Genomic DNA, 24,693 nt, shown 5'->3' with positions numbered 1-24,693 from the left:
AACATTGTTACCAATAGACAAGTGAAAGTTCATATTTAATAACATTACCTGTAGACAAGAGGATGTTCATATTCAATAACATTGTTAACTGTAGACAAGAGGATGTTCATTTTCAATAACATTGTTCACTGTAGACAAGGGGAAGTTCATGTTCAATAACACTGTTACCAGTAGACAAGGAGAAGTTCATGTTCAATAACATTGTTACCAGTAGACAAGAGGATGTTCATTTTCAATAACATTGTTCACTGTAGACAAGAGGATGTTCATATTCAATAACACTGTTACCAGGAGACAAGGGAAAGGTCATATTCAATAACACTGTTACCAGGAGACAAGGGAAAATTCATATTCAATAACACTGTTACCAGTAGACAAGAGGAAGTTCATATTCAATAACACTGTTACCAGGAGACAAGAGGAAGTTCATATTCAATAACACTGTTACCAGGAGACAAGAGGATGTTCATTTTCAATAACATTGTTTACTGTAGACAAGGGGAAGTTCATGTTCAATAACACTGTTACCAGGAGACAAGGGAAAGTTCATATTCAACAACATTGTTACTAGTAGCCAAGGGGGGGGGTTCATATTCATTAATATTGTTACCAGTAAACCAGAGGAAGTTCATGTTCAATAACACTGTTACTAGTAGACAAGAGGATGTTCATGTTCAGTAACATTGTTACCAGTAGACAAGGGAATGCTCATATTCAATATCATTGTTGTCAGTAGACAAGAGGATGCTCATATTCAGTAACATTGTTACCAGAAGGAAAGAGGAAGTTCATATTCAATAACATTGTTACCAGTAGACAAGAGGATGTTCATATTCAAAAACATTGTTACCAGAAGGCAAGAGGAAGTTTATACCAGCTAACATAGAGGCCATCATTAAGTGCTATCATAAGGGTTCTGGACATCACATTATACATCAAAATGAAATTCCCTAATAAAGTTCTACTAGTTAGTATTCATGTTCTAGTTGACTGAATACCTAGTTGTGTGCTTAGCTCGATGTTTACAAATTATAATAAATTATGGCTAGAAATCACTTGATGCTGAAGATGGCACTGATTAAATTCAGTTATTCGCACTTGATGACTTTGACAACCAAGTTGTGCAGAGTTATGTCCCATGGCAACCAGAATCTGATTTTCAACCCAGATGTCCAAAGCTGTGTCCCATGGCGACCAGGATCTGATTGTCAACCCAGTTGTCCAGAGCTGTGTCCCATGGCGACCAGGATCTGATTGTGGACTTCACATCCCAGATTCATCCAAGTGATGATCCTTGTTCTACTGTTACCGTGCTCACGTGGGTTTCACATCTGGTAAAGTGGGAAACATCTCTGCTTCACCCTTGTTCAGTCACACTTAGATATTGATGACATACTGTGATAATCTCCATCAGTTCGGCTCCCTCACACTTTCATATTTAGGTTCCCCCAATCGCTGACCCCCCAACTCAGAGGCTGAGTATATCAGGGTTGACAACAAGGACCTCCAATGACCAGCTGCTGTGCTACTTCTCCCGATGGGGCGGTATTGAGGACTACGAGCTAGAGAAGGATACAACAGGGAGGTGAGCAGTTGTGTCCCTTAGTCCTGCCAGGATCTGCTGGCCTCGGATTTTAGATTTGTCCTGTGCCCACTTGCACAAAGTGATCTTAGCGCTAATATATTTTAACATAGGCTTAAAATAGTCGTAGCACTAAGATCACTATGTGCAAATGGGCCCTGATTGTGATTTTTGGTCTGTCACCACCATACCAATGCTTGTAGGTCTACAATCTGTTCTAAGGAACCAACTATTTGATTTTCTGATGCAGGTAAGGCCTGGGATTTTGTATGGAGATTGTATATGTTTTCTGTTGCAGTTGCAAATGCAGACATATTTTTTAGATAAAATTATGAGCTTTAATTTCTTCTTTTTTCTTCTTTTTAACCTAATCCTGCATTGTTGCATTTTCTGGGAAAACATGATGAAACATCATCCCCTGAGAGAAAATCTGTTCCTGAAGAGAAATGAAACTGCTAACAGGAACACAACCTCCCCTCTTCGAACCAGCCAGGATACATGTCGTTCTTCTAATTTTCGCCAGACCTGTTCATTGTCTATGAACATTATCCTTTGACTTGTGTGGATATCAAACTTTTTGTTTTCTTTCAGAACAGATTGGTTTGTTTATTTACTTGTGTATTCTTACATGCATATATTTGTTTCTTTTCACATGTCTGTGTTGTCTCGTACACTTTGAGTTTGTAGCACGTTTTATTTTCCCACCATTTTTGGATTTGCTTCCTTCTAAATACTGTGAGGTTTTTGCTTGTTTTGTTTTCCTTTGGTTTACACGCATTTTTAGTACCTCTTAGGTGTTTTCACGTATTACACACTCTATTTGTTCTGTGTTTGTGTACGTGTTAGTTTTACGCTGTTTGGCCTTGGATATTTCAGCCCTGTTTCAGTTGTCTTTCTTCTATGTTAATTTTTTTTTATGTTATTCTGACTTATTTTGTGCATGTTTTGATAGCCATGTTTGCAGATCACATACTGTGCTGTTGAGGGTGCATGAATCTAAGTCTGCTCAGAACCCACATGAGTGTTGTAAACTGCTGTGTTTGCTGTTATCAAGGTGTGATGTCTGTCGACCCTTGAGTATCTCTACCTTTGTCGATTTACTATGAGTGTGTCAGAAGAGACAGTTGTCCCAGTCTACCCATCTTCCCAAGGCAAGAGAGTTAACTGACTTTAAAAGTCCAGTTTCCACCCTTGCTGAACTAGGCTGGAATTCCTGGGCTCGATAGTAGCGCCACCACTGGCTATTACGAGTTATGTCCTTTCTATGCCTCTCCTATTGACCAATCAGATTCAACCTCTCGTATCACTTGCATTTGCTTCAAACAAAACGGTGGCACCCAGTCAAGACGATCTGATTCCACAAGGATGGAAACTGGACTTTTATAGTCAGTTAACTCACTCGGGAAGATGCGGTCTACCCGACACTAGTAGGTGGGAGACTCAACACTTGTGGCAGAATTGATGCCTTTGCAGAGATGAGTTTGTCGCAAATATTATCCGAGCCGGTTCTTGATCCATTGGTGCTAGGGCATGAGAGGGGCTGATTTTGATCAGCCAGAAGTTGGTTTCACATCTTCTACAGCTAGCCGAGTGCCAACGTCAAGGGCTATCAGACTGGCAGAAATTACTACTCCATCCGCACAGTCTACAGCCACGCCCAAGGCCAAGTGTGTTCTCCCTGGTTCTCAAAGGTGGTTACTCAGGCACGTTGTATCTCGACCGGAAGTTTATAAGTGGAAGTCATTTGAGATTTACTGTTAGCAGCGGAAGGAGGAACCTATGACGGCTTCCATAGTTTATTGCCAAGTACTTGATCTACCCTCATTGTGCATGTCATCTGAAGGGTGTCACCATTTCTGCTTATCGAGCAACCATTAATTCTGTTTTGGTGTTTCTGAGATATCAGAAAGTCTCCAAGACCGTGGAACTATAGGTCATGTTCAGCACCTTCCTACTGGACGACCAGAAACTGATATTTCGTCCTCCAGTCTGGGATCTGAACATTGTACAACAACACTTGTGTCACCAGCTGCATGAACCACTTGACAAGGCGTTGCTGGAGAGCCTTACCAGGAAAAGTCTTTTAGGGGTTTGCTGGGACTTCATCGCCTAAAAACAGCTACCAGGACAACCAGATCGGCATTTTACTGTACCACCAATGGCCTCGATTGTGGGATGGGAAGATGAAGTTAACTCACAGAAGATATCTGTTTCTTCCCTTAAAGCTGCACAGAAAGGCCGAGGTCTTAAGGATTACCATCCCATTGTGGCTTCGATCTACTATCCTTGTAGCTTATGATGCAGCAGGGTTACAACATGGCCAGGCCAGGCCAGGCCAGCAAACCTAACAAAATATGTGCGATTAGCCATTATCTACATGATGTAGCTGTTGGAAGCCATTGAGAGCGTCATTAGGTTTGGGCCACTGGTGGTTGCCGATCGCTAACTGAAAATGATGCTGAGGTGTGTGCTGGCTGGTTTCGTGAGGAATGCAGGGGGGAGGGGGGGGGGGGGTTGGATGGTGGGTGTCAGGTAGCCTAGTGGTTAAAGCATTTGCTCATCATGGAATATTGCTTAAAGCGGTGTAAAACCTCACACATTCACTCACTCGAGGGATGATATTTCCAGTCATGTTTTCGCAAGAAATAGAAGGGAATGCAATATGTAATGCAGGATAAGTATAAAATGTATAAGATATTAATAAATGAATTTTTCATCGCAAGCAATATTTATTTTATCAAACGTTAGAAGCATAATTTTTTTTCAAGCATTTTCTGTGACAACTTTTTGGGGGGGGATAAAAATATCAAATGGTCAGTCCCTGAAACACATCTCAATCAGACAAAATTGAATGCAGTTGTCTGGAATGGAGAAATTGTCATTCAGTTTAAGGAAAAATACAACTGTTCTGCCTAGTGTTTAGACATTCCTCATGGCCCTGTTTATCTGTGCAGAGTTGTGTCCCTTAGGCACACCAGAAACCTATCATTATGGGTTTGAATCCCGGTTCACCCCGATTATGTTTCTAGGTTTGTCAGCATCATACCCGTGCTCGTGGGTTTCACCGAAGTGGTAAACGTCTGAGACCTGCATCACTTTGGGCTTTCCTCCCACTTTAAGCTGACACGCTTAAAGTATATAACTGGAATACTGTTAAAAGCTGTGTTAAACCCAATTCACTCACTGACTCACTCTCCCTGTTGCTGTTGCCATGACACCATGCCAAGATATTACAACCTGTGAAGATCCAGGTTAATCTTGGTCTTCAGTAACCCATGCTTGTTGTAAAAGATGATTAACTTGATCACGTGGTCAGGCTTGCTTACTTTGTTGATGCATGGCATCTTATCCCAATTGCGCAGATTGATGCTCATGAATCACTGGATTGTCTTGCGCAGACTTACTAACAAGCTGCCGTCATTTAGCTGGAATAGTGCTCAATGCGACATTAAACAACACAAACAAACAAGCCAAGATATTTCCATGGGGATTCCAAGTTAGAAATGAGCACCAGCAACTGGATCTTGAAATATAAGGTGACTTGATGGGTCAGATCTTCGGACTCAGTGACCTTATTGATTGTTTGTCATCCAAAGGAATAGATCATTGCTCATAATATTGATCACTAGTTTATGGTGTCCAAAGCTTAAAAATTAATGCACTCTTTTGTTTTCAGACCAACCGGTTGTGCATTTGTGGTATTTGGAAGACAATGTGATGCAGAAACAGCAGTATCAGCCAAGCCACATATCATTGATATGAAGGAGATCAAAGTCACCTACACCATGCCTCCTAAGGTAAGCCTCCTATGAGGTATGTGATATAGTGAACATAGTCACCTACACCAAGCCTCCTATGGTAAGCCTCCTATGAGGTATGTGATATGGTGAACATAGTCACCTACACCAAGCCTCCTAAGGTAAGCCTCCTATGAGGTATGTGATATGGTGAACATAGTCACCTACACCAAGCCTCCTAAGGTAAGCCTCCCATGTGAAATGTGATATGGTGAACACAGCCACCGACACCAAGCCGCCTAAGGTAAGCCTCCAATGAGGTATGTGATATGGTGAACATAGTCACCTACACCAAGCCTCCTAAGGTAAGCCTCCTATGAGGTATGTGATATGGTGAACATAGTCACCTACACCAAGCCTCCTAAGGTAAGTCTCCTATGAGTTATGTGATATGGTGAACATAGTCACCAACACCAAGCCTCCTAAGGTAAGCCTCCTATGAGGTATCTGATATGGTGAACATAGTCACCTACACCAAGCCTCTTAAGGTAAGCCTCCTATGAGTTATGTGATATGGTGAACATAGTCACCAACACCAAGCCTCCTAAGGTAAGCCTCCTATGAGTTATGTGATATGGTGAACATAGTCACCAACACCAAGCCTCCTAAGGTAAGCCTCCAATACATTATGTGATATGGTGAACATAGTTACCTACACCAAGCCTCCTAAGGTAAGCCTCCTATGAGGTATGTGATGCGATGACCACAGTCGCCTACACCTAACCTTCTATGTATGTATGTAGGGCACCTTCTTCCAAACAAAAAAGTTGCCAATAGTGATCCTCTTTGCGAGGGAATTTGATAATGTGAGAGTGTGATCACCCAGGAAGGAAAGTGGCATTATTTTGTAACCAGAAGACAGAAGATGTGAGCAGCATTTAGGATAAGACATCACACTAGAGCCTAAACAGAAGAAGGAAAATCTAGGAGAGAGGACATAAGAAGACTCAATTCCAAAAGAAACGCAACCCCAAAGTATCGAGGTTGGCACCTACTGATGCATCGTGTGCACTGACACTTGTGTTGCCTTGGATTGGCAGAAACCAGAAGCTGCATCATGAAGAGATGTGTCACTTGGGGGCGACTTGACAGAAACCAGAAACAGCATTATGAAGAGGTGTGTCACCATGGTACACTTGGCAGAACTGAAAGCATCATCATGGAAAGATGATACTATTTAACAGAAATCATGAAGAGATGAAGAGATGAAGTATCTTCATGAAATGATGTGTCACCTTGGTACGACTGGACAGAACCTAGAAGCTCTATCATGAATAGATGTTACCTTGGTACGACTGGACAGAAACTGGAAGCTGCATCATGAATAGATGTTACCTTGGTACTACTTGACAGAAACTAGAAGCTGCATCACTGAGAGACATGTTACCTTGGTACTACCTGACATAAACCAGAAGCTGCATCATGGAGAGATGTGTTAACTTGGTACTACCTGACAGAAACTAGAAGCTGCATCATGAAGAGATGTGTAACCTTGGTACCACTTGACAGAAAGTAGAAGCTGCATCATGGAGAGATGTGTAACCTTGGTACCACTTGACAGAAAGTAGAAGCTGCATCATGGAGAGATGTGTTACCTTGGTACTACCTGACAGAAACTAGAAGCTGCATCATGGAGAGATGTATTACCTTGGTACTACTTGATAGAAACTAGAAGCTGCATCGTGAAGAGATGTGTTTCCTTGGTTCTACTTGACAGGAACTGGAAGCTGCATCATCTGAGAGATGTGTATATTGGTACTACTTGACAGAAACTAGAAGCTGCATCATGAAGAGATGTGTTTACTTGGTTCTACTTGACAGGAACTGGAAGCTGCATCATCTGAGAGATGTGTATATTGGTACTACTTGACAGGAGCTAGAAGCTGCATCATGGAGAGATGTGTTACCTTGGTACTACTTGAAAGAAACCAGAAGCTGCATCATGGAGAGATGTGTTACCTTGGTACTACTTGACAGAAACTAGAAGCTGCATCATGGAGAGATGTGTTGTCTTGGTACTACTTGAAAGAAACTAGAAGCTGCATCATGGAGAGATGTGTTACCTTGGTACTACTTGAAAGAAACTAGAAGCTGCATTATGGAGAGATGTGTTACCTTGGTACTACTTGACAGAAACTAGAAGCTGCATCATGGAGAGATGTGTTGTCTTGGTACTACTTGAAAGAAACTAGAAGCTGCATTATGAATAGATGTGTTACCTTGGTACTACTTGACAGGAACTGGAAGCTGCATCATCTGAGAGATGTGTTACCTTGGTACTACTTGACAGAAACTAGAAGCTGCATCATGGAGAGATGTGTTACCTTGGTACTACTTGACAGAAACTATACTCACATGCAAAAGAAACACAAGTCAAGTATGAAGTATACATGTTATTTATTTTCAACATTAAAGACAAGAAATACTAATAGGGGAAGATTGACAATATGACTGAAGACAGTTTAATGGATTAAAAGGCAGATGACATAATTGTTTTTTTCAAACGTTAAGGGCTTACACAGTTTTGGGTCAATACCCAAAATGTCAGTCAATACCTGGTGTGACCACCATTAGCATTGATCACTGCCAAACATCTCCTGTACATTGAGTGGATCAGACGATTTGTGAAGGCCCTAGGTATCCTCCTGCACACATCCAGAGCAGCTGCGGGTAGTTCATCGGCAGTTGAAGGGACCGGGCGCACATTGTGCAGACGCCTTTGAACCTCATCCCACAAGTGTTCGATGGGGTTCAGATCAGGGCTGAGGGCTGGCCACGGTAGAACACGGATGTTGTGTTGTTGCAGAAAGGCCATGGTAGCTCTGGCAACATGGGGATGAGCGTTGTCCTGCTGGAAAATGTGTTGTTGATGTTGTGCTAAAAATGGAACAACGTGGGGTCTGATCACTTGGTCGATATACCGCTGAGCAGTGACACCGTGTCCCCGACCTTGACCAACATTCAGAAAGCACATGGGTCCAAGTCTCACATTAAGTCCAATCCCTGCCCATATCATGACGCTAGGTCCACCCCATGGATCCCTTTCCACAACATTTCTGTCAGCGAAACGATCACCTCGCCGCCGCCAAATTCTGACTCTTACGTCTGCATGGGGGACACAAAAGCGACTTTCATCAGAGAAGACGCCAATTGTGATGACCCTGTGCCCACTGAAGTCGTGCTTGTCGATGCCGTGGTTGGAGAACAGGACGATGTGCTGGTCGACGAGATCTGAGGTTGTTGGAATGGAGACGTCGTATCACAGTGTCCCGGTTATGTGTTCCGATTATGTGTTCCTATGGTCTGTCGAGCACTTTCACTTGCAGATAGGAACGGATGTCGCTGGTGTTGACGGGTAATCTGCCGATCTTGTCGAGGTGTGGTGACCCTAGGTCGACCACTCAGAGGAAGGTCATCTGTGGTCTGTGTAGCATTGTATCGATGCAGGAGACGGTAAATTGTGGTTATGTTAATGTGCAATGACGGGCAACTTCTTGGACAGACTCTCCAGCTTCCAAACGTCCAATAGCCTGGTTTCTCTGAATTTAAGTTAGGCGTGGCATTGTTGACCAAGGAGTGGTAGGTCCGAGAATCGGCCACAGTTTTAAACCCACTATAGTTGGTGACAATTCGTGCATTTTCGATTTCACGAGAAATGGGTGCATGATACCCACATATTCATTGAAATTATCATTTTGGCGATTTGTTTCTTATGTTGTGTTTTTACTCGGGGCTTCCAAAATGCATCCAAAAATATTGATCAGGCTTCACTGCATGCTAAAACTCGTATCAATTTATGGTTCCGTGTTTGTTACCTATTTGCTTAATACCACTTGTGTTTCTTTTGCATTTGAATATAGAAGCTGCATCATGGCGAGATGTGTTACTATTAGTGTTGGTATTTTAGAGTGTTGATTGTCTTTATTTCAGGAAAATAAATACTTTTGTTTCGTACATTTCATGGTGTGTGTTGAATCTATTATGTCTCCAAAACATTGTTCTTGATTGATTATGTTTTCTTTTGAGGGCAGAATGTGGTCTTATTGATGATCTGTGTTATATGCAGCTATATATCATTTCGATAGAAACATATTCAGCCTGCAAATTTATGATGTATTTCTTGACAGAAGTCAAAATGACAGTTTCATTAGGATACACTTGCGCCAGTTTGAATTGCATCTACATAATTGTTGCTACTTTTTATTTTGACAGGTTCCATTAACTTTTTAAGAACTGAAGTATATGTCGGCTAACTCAAGCTTTATACACTTAAATTTTGTTCCTTCAGAGACAGCCATCTGAAACCTTTCCATCTAGGAGGGAACAAAGACACTCTCAAACTGTTCAACGACGAAGATTGCCTGAAACTGTCAAATCACAAAGATTGCATGAAGTTCGCCATCAACAAGATGCTGTGGAGCCACAAAGGTTGCCTGAAACTGTCAAATCACAAAGGTTGCATGAGGTGACCAATCAACAAGATGCGATGGAGCCACAAAGGTTGCCTGAAGATGCCAAATCACAAAGGTTGCCTGACAATGTCCTGTCACGAAGGTTGCCAGAAACCTTCCAGTCAAGAAGGGTACCTGAAGATATACGGCAACAAAGGTTACCAGAATGGAACCGGCCAAGGATGTTGCCTGAAGATGTCCAGGCAAGAAGGCAGTCCAGCCCAGAACCTTTTGTTCAAGGTTTGACACCAGCAGACAGTGTCTCATATATTCCATTGGGAACTGAATATGACTGCAATGTTTCTGGATGTTTCTATAGAGGAACATCATTGCAGTTCGAGCGTCACTGGACAGAGCGACATGAGGCAAAGGTTCTCTATCTCATCTGTTCATTTTGTAGTATGGGATGTGTGGACACAGATGATCTTTGTGAACACCTGGATTTCTTTCACGGGGTCGAGGACAAGATAGAAATGTCACAATTTCTACAAAACACTAAACGAGAAGAGAGAGATAACATTCACTATGTCATGCCAGGCAATGTGACAAAGGAAAGCTGTATGAGGGTTGCAGAGCCTTCTCAACATGAACCAACCAGATTAAAAGCACCACCCCAACAAGAGAAAGATGCTAAAGATGTCCACAAGTGCACAGAATGCACATTTACTGGCACTATGGATGAGTCCCTTAACCACTGGAACAAAAACCATGCTTCTGAGCTAGTTTGTTTGAGGTGTCCAATATGCCCTAAAACTTTCACAAAGAAAGCATCTCTTGAGTTTCATATCAAACATGTGCATCGGAACAATAAGATGTATATGGAAAAAGAACCAGAAGATCTTGAGGCTGACTTGGATGAGTCTCAGAATTTTAATCTCAGAAGTAGTCAGCATAAATTTCAAAGACAAGAAGTACCCAGATCCCAGACACACATACAAACAATTTCAGGAATGGGTTCGAGAAGGACTTATGCTGGAAACAGGTCTACAAAGACAAAGCCCACAGTTTCATCCAGTCCACCATTGCAGTCTGGCCAGAATGTGCCAAGGCCCAACTTGGTACCCAGATTGCCAACCCAGCAGCCTGTTCCCAGACTTAATCCACCACCTCTGGCAACCCATGTGCCACTTACTCCACAACAGCATATTCAGTCTCAACCAACAATTGTCAGTGCTCCGCCATTGTCATACAGACACCCAGTTCATCCTCCAACAAGTATAACCACCCAACAAGCAGTGCCTTTACGTGGGCTAGTAACACCCTTCTATCGCTTCACAGCATCTGTTCCAAACCCTGTGCCACCTCCTCTTAGACCTTCAGTCCCTTTTGTCTCTACACCTCAGCCTGCTGTTGCAAGTCAGTTGTATTCACCAGCATATCCCCAGCCTTCTGTTACTGTGATTCCAAATACCTTTACGCAACCAGTGTCAGCTGTTTCAAGGCCTGTTGTGAGTGCTCAACCACACATAGTTCCTCCTGTAAGCTATTCTCAAGCTTCATTTCAACCCCAAGTAAGTGCACAATCACATCATGCTTCACAGCAAGCTCCAATAATGGCTCCACCACAGCCCCAAGTTGGTGCTACAGTAACTCCTTCAGCAGGTGCTCCACCACAACTCCCACTGACTAGGCAAGTAATCAGTCAGCCTCTGCAACATGCAAATGCACCTCAACCTGTTCATCCACCAATGTCTAAGCCAGGGGTACTAATGAAACAACCACCGGTTGCTTCCAAGTCAGTGAATATGCCAAGTGCAGATTCTAGTACCAGTGCTCTACTGAATCCTCTGGATTTAATTGATTTTTACAAGGGCAACACAAAAACTAAGGAAAAGGCAAGAGAAGACGTACTGGAAAAGTCCTCAAAACAGAAGAAATCAAAAAGTGAACCAAAGAAGGTAACTGACACAAAAGCAAGTGATGAATTGAAAAAATCAGTCCAGCCTGAATCTGTTCTTGCTCTGAGACCAGATTGGACAAAGACATTGAAAGTTACACGCCCTGAAACATCACCTCTTGACAAAACTAATTCTGTGAAACTGAATAGCTTCAGACTCCCAAGTAGAGTGATTCCGAGGTTCAAAAGAACAAACCCAGAGAGTATCCGAAAGTTCTTACTTTGGAGTCATATAATGATGGAAAGATTAGAGGATGCTAATATTAAAGTAAGAAAAAGGCTTGAAGCAGATGTGGGTGATGATAATGATGATGAAGAAGAGCCTGAGGAAATGTTGGAGTCTTCAGATGAAGAAACAAGTGGTGGAAATACGGAGGTTAAAGAAACACTAAGTCAAGCACATGAAGATATGAAAGCAAGAGCACAAACTATTGGTCAGAAAGTGTTTGAAGACTATATAAATCAGAAAGAAGAGGGGAAGACTACAAATACAAACAAACAAACAAAAACTGCAAAGAATCAAGGACAATCTAAAAAAGGGAAGGGTAAACAAGGGTTCGTTGATAAAAAGGTGTTAGGTCAGTTGCTTAGGAAGTCCATCGGCATGGTGAAATATCAGTTTAGGAGAGCTAATGTAGATGCTGAGTTAGTTAGCAAAGGTATGTCCTGGGCTAGAAATGAGATTGTGAAAATGCTTGAACAAGATGAGAAGATGATACTGACTGAAGTTGATGAAGAAAGTGAAGCGGCAGATAACCATGGTCAGGCAGGTAAAGGCCTTCAGCAGAGGTCAGATAACCGTGGTCAGTCAAGGGAAAACCTTCAGCAAAGAACAGATAACCGTGGTCAGGCAGGTGAAGGCCTTCAGCAGAGGACAGATAACTGTGGTCGGTCAAGGGAAGAACTTCATCAAAGAACAGATAACCATGGTCGGTCAAGGATAGACCTTCAGCAAAGAACAGATAACCGTGGTCAGGCAGGTGAAGGCCTTCAGCAGAGGATAGATAACCGTGGTCGGTCAAGGGAAGACCTTCAGCAAAGAACTGATAACCGTGGTCATTCAAGGGAAGATCTTCAGCAAAGGACAGATAACTATGGTCGGTCAAGGGAAGATCTTCAGCAAAGGACAGATAACCGTGGTCGGTCAAGGGAAGACCCCTGGCAATTGACAGATTACCGTGGTCGGTCAAGGGAAGACCTCCGGCAAAAGACAGGTAACCGTGGTCAGACAAGGGAAGACCTTCATCAAAGAACAGATAACCGTGGTCGGTCAAGGGAAGACCTCCGTCAAAGGATAGTTAACCGTGTTGAGTCAAGGGGAGAACTTCAGCAAAGGACAGATAACCATGGTCGGTCAAGGGAAGACCTGTGGCAAAGCACAGATAACTGTGGTCAGGAAGGTGAAGACCTTCAGCGAAGGACAGATAAACGTGAACGGTCAAGGGAAGAATTTCAGCAAAGGACAGATAACCATGGTCGGTCAAGAGATAAATATCAGCAAAGGACAGAAAACCGTGGCCGGGCATGTAAAGAATATGGGAATGAAGATGAAGAATATGCTCTGGCCTATGTGGATGAAGATGGAGTTCGTGTGACGGATGATGGTTTTGTGATGGGAGAAGAGAGAATGGATGAAGAAACTGATGACGTGTATCATGGAATGGACCAAGGGTCAAGGAGGAATAGGATTAGGGAAGAGTCAGTAAGCCATGGTCAAAGAGTCTATGGGGGAGGAGGAACAAGAAGTGGTCACAGAAATCTTGATGAAAGAGACTTGCAGATTCATGACCAAGGTCAAGATGAATACTTTGAGGATGATAGATTTTCTGAGGAAGAGTATTTGGAATATAGAGAGGATGACAGAATTAGTTCGAGTAGTGGGAGGAACAGCAGTCACAGCATGAGGAGGAATGAGGATAGAAGGTCTCAAAGATTTGAGGAGCAAATGCCAAGAGACTCTTTCTTGGATGAAAGAAGACATTTTAGCCCTCTCCATAGCAGGTTTAGTGAGGGATGCGAAGATGGGTATGAGGTGGATAGGTATCAAGTTTCTGATGAGCTCATTGATGAAGGTCATGGACATTTTGTTGAAGATGAACGTTTTGTTGAAGTGGATGAACGATTTGTTGAAGAGGATGAACATTTTGTTGAAGACATAGATGAAGGATATGTACATAGTGAGAGAGTTGTTGAGGTGGTCAATTATGAGGTGTATGATGATGAACATGAAGAGGATTTTGATACAGTCAGGACAAAGAGTGCTCAACAGGACAGCACTGGGAGGGAGAGAAGATTGGGCAGAGGTAGAGGATTTTCAAAACAGAGTGATGGCTTCAAGACAAAAAACTCATTGTTTAGAGGTGAAAGAGGAGGAAAAGGATTTTCAAATCAACGTGACAGCTTCAAGACGGATAACTCATTGACTAGAGGTGGTCGAGGTCAAGGATCCATAGCATATGGCAAAAGTTCAAATACAGATGAAGCATTGAGATGGAGTGAGGTAGAAAGAAAGAGAGGTCAGGAAATTTCTAAATGTACTGAACATTTCAGAGAAGATTATGTAATGAAAAAGGATAGAAAGGACGTAGTCAATGTTGGTACCACAAAATCTCAAAAGATGCGTAGTAAGTGGATTGATGATGAAGATGATCATGAGCACTTAGCAAAGGATAAAGGTACTCATATCAAAGATAAGAATGGAAAGTTTCAGAATAGACACTTCATGAGAGGTAAAACTCAGGGAGACAAAGCTAACAGCTCCAAGACAAAGGGTCAGAGCTTGAAGAATAAGGAAGTCACCTCGGAGCAGGTCAGCAGAGGTAACAACCTGGAAAGCAAAGGTAGTGATAACACTGAGGGAAACGAGGGGAAGCAATTGGAACAGCAAGATGATGATATCAGCGAGGGTAATCTCAGTGGAGATGGTAGCATCTGTGACATGGATGACTTTGACATGGATGACTTTGTTATCATGGATGCAGTGTGAATTTGAAACTAATTGCTAATTATCATAAAGATACATGCCTTTAGCCATAGCCCAGCAGAACAAGCTGAAATGAGCGAGGGTGATCTCAGTGGAGATGGAAACATCGGTGAATATGTTACTGATAATGAGAATATTTTGTAACAGGCAATACTATACAAGTTTGCAGAACCAAAGTCTAAAAGGCACAAAGTTGTCTGTATGTTCATCTGCTATTACTGAAGATGTCTGTATGGCAAGAAGCTACCCCAGGATTTATGGACATTCAGGAACTAGAATCCTATCTAAGAGATGATAAGGAACGGGAGAGCCATTATGACTACAGAGATGACTTGTTGGTGCAGTCCATGTATTCCATCCTTTTATTTCTCTCCATTTGCTTGCTTCCCTTGGGGATGGTGGGTACCCAATAATTCCTTCCAATACCACACCTCTATTACGTCATAGCCATAAATTCCCATTTTGACTGTCATGACACTATATAATCTTATTCACAGCCAAACTATATTCTGATTAGTTCGGAGGTAAACCCTATCCTTAAGCTTAAAGCGTGGAGGTGGGAAAATGCCCAGTTTCATGTATGTGCTGAAGTAGACCAATGTCTGGTGAATTCCTGCCGGAATATGTTGCTGAAATCCATTCTCACTGTTGATTTGTCTGAAGTTGTCAAATGTTATGTTTACTCAGAAATCCATATTGTTGTAGCAGTGATTGATGTAATAGTGGACGGATGAGGCAAATAACTTTAGAAAGATGCATTTGTGATTATACATGATCATTTTAGTGATTATATCATTATAAGATGTGTGTTATTTCAAGTTATCACATACAATTTTGTTATGCTCCAAGTGGACCCTGCATCTCTTTATACCCTGTTGCACGGTAACCTAAAGCGCTGTGGAGTTGCATCAGCTTTGTCTTTGGTTTAAGTCTGAGAACTTCCTCGATTATGATCCTCGGCCATTCAGCACTATACCTGTTGGCTTCTATGAGCTGACAACCCGTGTCCCTTTTGGCGTGCCACCCACTTGAAGTTGACAAGCATGATATGACTGAAATACTGTTCAAGCAGTATTAAGTCTAATGCACTCACTCCCTTTTGTTTTATTTTGGTCTCCCATTGAAGGTTTTGTGACTCTCAATCAAATGGACTGCCTTGTTAAAAGTGAATTTATCTCCTTTGCACAATCCCAAATTTCTTACCTCCAAGAACTAGAAAGGAGCTTTTGTATTGCTAAGGAATATTTGAGTGATTTTGACCATTCTGTTGTTTGTACACACTGCTTTTATATATGTATTGTGAAAAGTGTGATCCTTGTATAAATACATGAAATAGACGAAATAGCTGATTTTGGTTTTCGGTGTTGTCATGTTTCTTCATATGTTTTTAATGTTTAAAAGATTGTTGCCTTCAGTGTTTTTATTATTCCATCTTCATTGTTGAGAGCTGAAAACAGAAATACTCCTAATGCAATAGTCTGCTGTTTTCGCCCTTCATTGTTGTAAGTGTGTATCTGTATTGAGCATTGACCAAACAATTCACAGCATACCAAAATGACACAACCAGATTAAAGATGTCATCATCATCATCATCATTATCATCATTATCATCATGAACCAGTCTATTCATTCTTCTATTTCTTTGCTAATTGTACACCATTTCCAAAATAATGCTTGTGATTAGTTCACTTAAAGTGTCTCTTTGTTGATTTTCAACATTTTAACCCGAAGGTGTATGGTCATGAAACATGATCAATTTATTGTCCTTTAAACAAGTATAAAGGTTCACTTACGTTAGTATGACCGACGTCTTTGATAGTGTTATTCCAAAATTAACATTTATATATTTGCGTTAGTCCTATTTGGGCAGGTCTGTTGGTAAACAAAGTAAATATAAATACAACGTCGGTTTTCAACTATTCTATACATTGTGACTGCCTCCTTGGTGTAGTGGATAGAGCGGAAGGTCAGTGTTTCAACCATGTCTCAACAAAAGACGTCAAACAATGGTACTTTGTTTTACACCACCTGGCGCTCTGCACAACAGAATAAAACAAGGATTGGTCGGCTCGGAGTCAGTGTACTGTGTCTGAGTGGGTATCCATTGTTAACTGTGGCATGCTGTAGATTTGGTGCTCACACAGACACGCAAACACACATACACACACTCACGCATGCACACACATCTGTTTATAAGTGCAATAATCTTGAATGCGACATGAAAACCTCTCACCTTCTGCATTGTGGTACACACTTATTATGATGTTATTGTTCATGTAACTAATTATTATTTCCTTATTGCAACAATTGATTCTAAACATTTTAATTTTGAACTCTTGCATATCTCACACTGTCAGTTATTCATATAGATATGCAACAACCTTTAAAGGATTAAGAGTTTGGGATTTGCTCTATATGTCTGTAGTGATTGACACACACACACACACACACACACACACACATACACACACACACAAATACAAATGACACTAAGTGCAAAATATTGAATGTGACGTGAAACCCAATTTTACCATCTGCATCATGGTGAACGCTCAAGGTGAGGTTATTGTTCAAGTAATCTAATAAAACTGTCAGTTACTCATATAGACATGCAACAACCTTAAAAGGAGAAGGGTTTGGGATTTGCTCTATGTGACATTCGTGATTCTATTTCAGTATATGTCCTCTAATTTGCTGTATATCCTGAATGAGATGAGGATTATGTGTATATATCATGGGAGTCGGAAGAAAAACAGTGTTCATGTTCATGTGATGTGTTCAATATTCTTTTTCATGTTAACTGATAGATATGATATGAAATCACTTTCAATTAACTTGACAAAAGAGAGAGACATCTATACATGACTTCTATGACTTCATTGTAAACATGATCAGTAGATTCTTGATCAATAAGATGTATTCTTCTGTACAGTAATAAAATATATCAATGACAAATTGATATTGAATTTGTTGTCATTTTCAATTATAACCAAACCAGCGTGTCTCAACAAGTTGAGTTGATATGCATGAGATAATAGTTTAGATGACTTTACCTCAAGAATACTGTAGGAACTTTATTGCCTTATGTTGGCTTGGCTAATTATGTGTATTTCACACAAAAGGCAGCAGTAAGGTGAAGAGGTTTGAACACACTTGCCTCACCTGGGATGTGCAGGGACGTTATTTCAGGTCACAGTCCACAATATTCCAGCTATTAAGTGATGGGAAATAATCGATTCTGGAACAGGCACAGATAATAATAGTGTGCCAGAAGCTGGAAAGTCCAAAGTGAGGCTAGTTGGAAATATTTACACCTGGGATGAAAGCCATGAGAATGATGCTGACAAACCAATAATAACTTATACAATTCTGGGATTCAAACTCAAGATCCTCGGATTCTGGCAGGAATAGGGGACACAGCTTTGCACAGTGTTTCTGTGTTTGACTTGGTGGACATGCATTCGACCAGCCACTATTCTGCCCCCCACAGGTTTTGTTGTTGGAATTCATTCATGTAAGAAATACCAGTGCTAGAATTGGAATGGCAAACCCACTACGGTGTAAATATGAATGAAACGCAAAACGCATTCCCACTATTAAGATATACAAGCACTGCAACAGATATGTAGGCTGCAAACAGATACAGATATAGGTGCTACAAACAGATATTTTCACTGCAAACATATATTTGTTGAAACAAATTTATGCGCTGCCAACAGATACAGGCACTGCAAAGGGATATAGGCGCTGCTAACAAGATGTATGCGTTGCGAACAGATATATAGGTGCTACAAACAGATAAACGGCTGCAAACATGCCTTTTTAACTTTTCGCGAATCAGCCTGTAAATAACCATGTTTAGACCCTGTAAATCACTGACTGAAAATATGAACAACCATCCACGACAACAGGAAACGGTGACACGAAATCCGCCACTTCGCAGAGCCTTTGCCTTGTTTGTTGTGTCCCCCCCCCCCCCCCCCCCCTTCCCCCCCCTCCCCTTCCCGAACAGCACACTATTCCAGTTGTATGTACGCAATTGAGATACGATGAGATTTATCAGCCAAGTCACCGAGCCTGTGCACCCGATCCGTTAGTTGGCTCATACTAGAAGACCAACCTGTAGGTCCCGTGACCAAATGATGGAAACAAAGGTTTGAAAGAGTTTTTGAGTTCCCTGATGTATACTGAACAATTTTGACTTGGGCTGCCCGGTTGAAAATCCCGGGCATTTTGGGGAACGGTCAACAAAGGTCTAACAGGGGTCAAAATTGTGTCGATATGCACATCAAATTACTCGTCCAATCATAAGGAACCTAGAAATATATAGTTTGTTATACTTCCGACCTTAAATGGGGGACCTATGGCCAAAAACGTTGAAAGGTCAACGCACTTTTGGCAGTCGGTGAAATTCACTAACACAGTTAGTCAACATTGTCCGATAGTCATGATTTTAGTGTCTAATAATATGTTTTCTTACATGACAAATTCAACCAAGCAACTTTTAAAACATATTATTAGACACTAAAATCATGACTATCGGACAATGTTGACTGTGTTTGTGAATTTCACCGACCCTGTGATTATGCTAAGGGCATCGACGAATCACGCATTTTTAGTGATATCTGTTGTGTAATTGCTTATAAGATATATTTTTTATACAATTAATATGATAAATGCAATCGAATCCATCTTCGTGCGTCCTTGGGGGTGTTGTTTTCATATTCCTTCTCGAGTACAGATATCTTGAGGGTCTGGATACGCGCGTTCCACTAGCTGTATCTATACTCCCAAACAGAAGTAGGGGATCATGAAATATATGTTATGATATGTAGTCAGAACAAAGATCAGCTTTGAAAAATGACAGCCAGAGATCAACGCTTTCGGAACCAAAACCTAAAGCTCTAACACGTCCAAAACATTGCACATTGACCATGCAATTCCTCTGTATACGTGGATAAGAAATCACTCTTGATATTGGCACTTCAGTGAAAGGTCGCCAAATCGCTCTGAGACATTAGAATTGTTGATTTTCATTATCCACAGTACCACGTAACCTCTCTACTGTTGCTTTAATGCAGCGTGTGTGGTCAGATCGGGAATGATGAACGCCTAAGGGCTATTGGCATGCTTCAAACTTGAAGAAATCAACAAGAGGTATCAAATCGCTGTTCACTTGCGCAAGGCCACCGGAGTTCAAGTTATTGATGAGACAATTAGAAATCGTCTGCATGAGGTAATCTCATGATCGGCGACCAGGTCTTGTACAATCGTCAGAAAATCAACACACCAGACGCCAATGGTGTCAAGAGCGTAGAAACTGCGGGAATAGCCGATGGTCTGGTATAATTGTTTCAGATGAGTACTACCGAGACAACATGCTTGCCACAATACTTGTGCCGTTTTTGCGCCATGCTGGACTACGTTTTGTCTTTAAAGCTATAGTTGCTGGTGCCCATCGTGAACATATCGTAACTGACCACCTCCAGAAGTAGGACGCCTGGTATATGATCGGGCCACCTGCTACATTAGCCGAACAGGTCAACACCCTTCAAGTGGAGTGGACAAAAAAAAGAAAAGAAGAGTAATATACACAAAAAGCAAATTTAGACCCCATTCACAACAACTGTAAATATCGTGATGAATATCCTCAAGAATAGCGATTCGTAGAAAAATGGGACAGTATACAATGGCATCTGTGACACAACATCGCAGCACGACATACACGTGCAGCATGCCTACCATGCATTTATCTGTACACCTCAATTGTGGGTAATTCACGTCACTGTCTTGCATTGCTGAAGCACTATCTGTGAATATGGCACGAAGAAGGTTATCAGAGGCGCAAATATGGTATATTATTGGCATAGCCTAGAGTGACGTCAACTAGAGTATCACTATACATTAATCAGAGGACTGGTAACCCGGGCAATCCAATACTGTTCAGGATTTCCAATGGCCAGAAAGATCTCGCATGACGCCCTCCTTCGGCTTTACATTGTCAACCATTTGCAACATATCCTGTTCTGGAGCGCCAATGGGTACCCAATGGACGGTTGTCATTCAAATCAGTGAGGAATCGACCGATATCGGTGGGAAAGAAGTCCAGAAGGGTAATCAAGTGTCCTTTCTTTGCTGATCATCATCGGAGAATTCGTTTAGGATGGTGTTTGGCCCTGAGAGCTTGGAATCTGAAGATTTAGCGCTGGGTCCATTGGTGAGATGAGAGCAGGTTCCTGATACATATCACGGATGGCCGATGGAGGGTTTGGTGGCTTTTTGAAAACCAAATGTAGTATGTTGTAGGCAGCATCTGAGAGAGGAGTTTGATATTTTGGATCCCTCCCCTTTTAAAACTTCCGAATTTACTATACCTTGCCTGGTAGATTGCACCCGGCAGCGATGGAGAAGGGTATCTTATTTCAGTTTTGGCGTCAAGACCACGTGACATTCCTTACTTCCGCCTTGGCCAGTGCCACGCTCGCCATTTTGGGACAACAATGAGATGATTAAAAGTCCGGGTTAGCAATATATTGCCTTTGTAACGTTAATAATGCTACATTTTGTAGTATTGTGCAAATAAACATAGACCATGGATCCTTTGTCTTTGATCGGGCATTAACTAATTCGGCAGTTAAACCCCGTTTCCGGAACACAACTTGAAAACTGTGACAGACTTTTCAATGAAATCTTGTACATGTATTCACCAAGGGTTGAAGTGGTGCGTTTATGGTATTTAGGAATTTTTCAAAATTTGATTTTTTCCATTGAAAAACTATAGATTTAGCTGAAACGGAGTGAGGTGTCAGAACATTCTACAGTATAACCATCAGGACCAGGACTTTTTTCAGTTTTCATAATTTTCAAAGACGTTAAAACTTCCTCTTATTGTAACTCGCCTTCAAGACCTAATTGTTGTGGTGCGCATAGTTTTGGAATATTAACGTCTTTAAAGACATCATCTAGGTTTACGTTTCATATGTCTGTTATGTGTACAAATGTTGGTAATTACAGTGAGTTTCTTTGATGATATCTTCTGTTTCAGTTATAGTTTCACCATTTTTTGTTTGTTTCTAGCTTAGCAAGAGCCTTAATCAAATAGTTTCTTTTTTTCAAAGGATAAAAATATTGAGTTGGTTTTTCGTCCATTTCTTTCCATTATACCCGAGATCGCATGATTACTATATATTTTGCTTTTATATAATTTATTTATTTATTTGCGTTTTTGTAGTTATACAGATCAATGTCTGGGTTTTGGATAAAATTCCAATCTCCACAGATGGAATAGTGATCCGACGCAAACTCATTGACAATATCCATTTATTTGTTTCAAAGAATGCTGGCGAGTTAGTATTTGGACCATACACGTTTATTAAAGTAAATGGTTTTCTCTCTCTTAATAGCATTTTAAGGGCAAGAAAATTACAATATTCATTTTCCTGTACTTCTTTAAATATTATAAAATTCAAAGTTTTCTTCAATCATAAACTCGGGCGTTACTTTTATAACAACTAAATGTACAATGTTTTGTTCCCCATTCTTGTTTAATTATATATCTATGTTCTTAGTGAAATGGGGGCACGGATGGCCCAGTCGTCTGAGGCGCCGCAATACGCTGTGCAGAGTTGAGTCCCTTGGGCAAGCCAGAAACCTATGATTGTGGATTCGAATCCCGGTTCACCCCGATTATGTTCCTTGGTTTGTCAGTGTTCCTGGAGACACTGCTAAGTATTGTCCAAGATTTTGTTGTGCGTTAAAAACAGAAAATTTCGACACACCGACAAACGTACACCACACAGTTTGTCCATTTGTCGTTTCAAATATCTGAACGCCATAAATGATGACTGAGACGGCAGCTCTGTAGTGGAACTAGTACGATGTGCAATAACATATTACCCAGAATGATCTACATCTATTCTCATTAAATAAATGCTAATGGCCTTAAATTAAATGAACTCAACAAACAACCAAAAATTAGACTTATTTGTGAGCGTACACTTTCAGAGAGAAACACAAATTGCACCTTCGTCTTCCGCTCTTTATCTTTCTGTGCAAGGAGCTTCGATGTGTGGTCGTGTGCACACAAGCCCCTTCCCAGCGCGTGACACCTTCCCTGTGAGGAGCTTGCTGAGGCACAAAATACTTCCGGTCAACAAAACGAATGTAAACGACATGTGTTAAATGAATCCACGGATTTCATCCAGAATTTTGTTCCTGTTATGGTAAATGATATGGGTTATTGTGTATAGATTACATACTACTCATACGGGGCCTCATGCGTAACCTTTGTTTTGTTGTACAAACTGTCTGTTCTGGAAAACTAGTAAAAAATCAGTGTTGATAGCGCTCGTGGTGAAAGAGGGCCAAGCAAGCCCAAAGATAATGTTGAAAGCGCTCTAGTCCTCTGCCAGTGCAGTGTTGTCAATAGGTGTAGAAGTACAAGCTATTGCTAAATTGAAGACTGACAATTGCAAGATCAATGTCAAAATAATTCTCTGAACCAGTTGAATGATCTTGTTAAGTTGGTTAGTACAGGCATGTCATACACTGATGATATATTTACTTTTTGAACAGTGAAATCCTGAATAATAGAAAATGACAGGTTTTCTAGTATACCAACTACGACTTGTGTTGTATTTGTTAATCATGCTAATCATCTAGATTCTTCATTCATTGTTCCACACATGTATCCATGCGTACTGTGTTTTCGAGCCCCTGAAAAGAATTTCTCATTATGTGTCTAAAACCAAAATCAATACACTAAAATTAAGTCTTACCTTTGAGAACAATTATTTCTGTTTACAATTGGACAGTCAAATGACCACATGTTGTCAATGTAATCGTGATAATGCCTTGCCAAGTGAGACGTGTCAATCAGCATGATCAGGCACCATCTTGTTCCTGTAACATGATTTTGAGCACCTCCATGATGACAGTCAAGTTAAAAATAGATGCACTATATGATCAGTCACATGACATTACAGACAGGAAGTTTACAAATAGCAACCAATACAACATCGTTACATACGATTCTTCTGGTGCAAAATTATCATTTGATCAGGTTTGATTAAATTGTGCATTAGTGAAAAACTAAGTTAAAAGTTAAAAGACAGTTAAAAGATGGTACTTGTTGTTACCTTGCCTTGCGCTCGACATTAACAGGATGGTTGACTCAGTCATATTGAACTGTGGCATGGTATCTCAGTCACCTGGCACTAAAACATGTATAAGCAATTAGTTCGGACGAGTACAAGCAGCCACAGACACTTGTATACACATCACCATGAGTAAAATAATTTTGAATGTGATGTTGAACCACATTTCTACAAACCTGTTTTCCAGTACTGTGGCTTTGAATAGACCAGTCAGTATTGTGGAGTACAATTATCGACTCATGTGATAGAAGTATGCTACATATTGTACTAAAACATGTCTTTGATCATGTTGTTTGCCATTTAAAAGTTGGTTGAATGTTTAGACGTGAAACTTGGAAGAAGTTGTTGCCCAATAAAAGTTTCCACGTCATCAATACTGCATCAGTAGTTTTGTTATGATTTTATGACCCCTGAAGACCCGGGTTAGAATAAGTCTTCAGCAACCCATGCTGGTCATAAAAGGCGACTATGCTTGTCGTCATGGTCGTAAGAGGCGACTATTGTGATCAGATGGTCAGGTTTGCAAACATGGTTGACGCATGTCATCATATCCCAATTGTGTAGATCAATCACTGGATTGTCTGGTCCAGGCTTGATTATTTACAGACCACTGTCATGTAGCTAAAATATTGCTGAGTGTGGCGTTAAACAACAAAAAAACAAAAAAACATTAACATTTTTAGTCATGTTAGTGACTACTGTTATGTAAAACAACATTTGCTACAACCAGTTCGACTGATACTCAGTCGACATCCCATTTCTGAAAGAATTAATTGTTAAATAATCTCACCATTTCAGATATCTGAGAATATATGAGCCCACACCACC

General features: G+C 41.0%; 1 protein-coding gene across 1 annotated transcript in view; it reads left to right on the top strand.

The window, feature by feature from the left end:
• LOC139446064 (uncharacterized) overlaps window positions 1-17,649 on the top strand; it is a 50,802-nt gene extending 33,153 nt beyond the window's left edge. Inside the window, exons 20-22 of the mRNA XM_071227336.1 lie at window positions 1,443-1,585; window positions 5,259-5,379; window positions 9,668-17,649. Coding sequence (XP_071083437.1) covers window positions 1,443-1,585; window positions 5,259-5,379; window positions 9,668-14,713 — 5,310 coding nt within the window. The 3' untranslated portion in view covers window positions 14,714-17,649. The remainder of the gene's footprint in view (window positions 1-1,442; window positions 1,586-5,258; window positions 5,380-9,667) is intronic.
• Window positions 17,650-24,693: the final 7,044 nt, after the last annotated feature.

Source organism: Haliotis cracherodii, unplaced genomic scaffold (assembly GCF_022045235.1).
Source record: "Haliotis cracherodii isolate W230 unplaced genomic scaffold, xgHalCrac1.p SCAF_6, whole genome shotgun sequence".
Classification (NCBI taxonomy): Eukaryota; Metazoa; Mollusca; class Gastropoda; order Lepetellida; family Haliotidae; genus Haliotis; species Haliotis cracherodii.
Note: the sequence above shows the minus strand (reverse complement) of the source record. Positions and strands in the feature narration are given on the sequence as shown.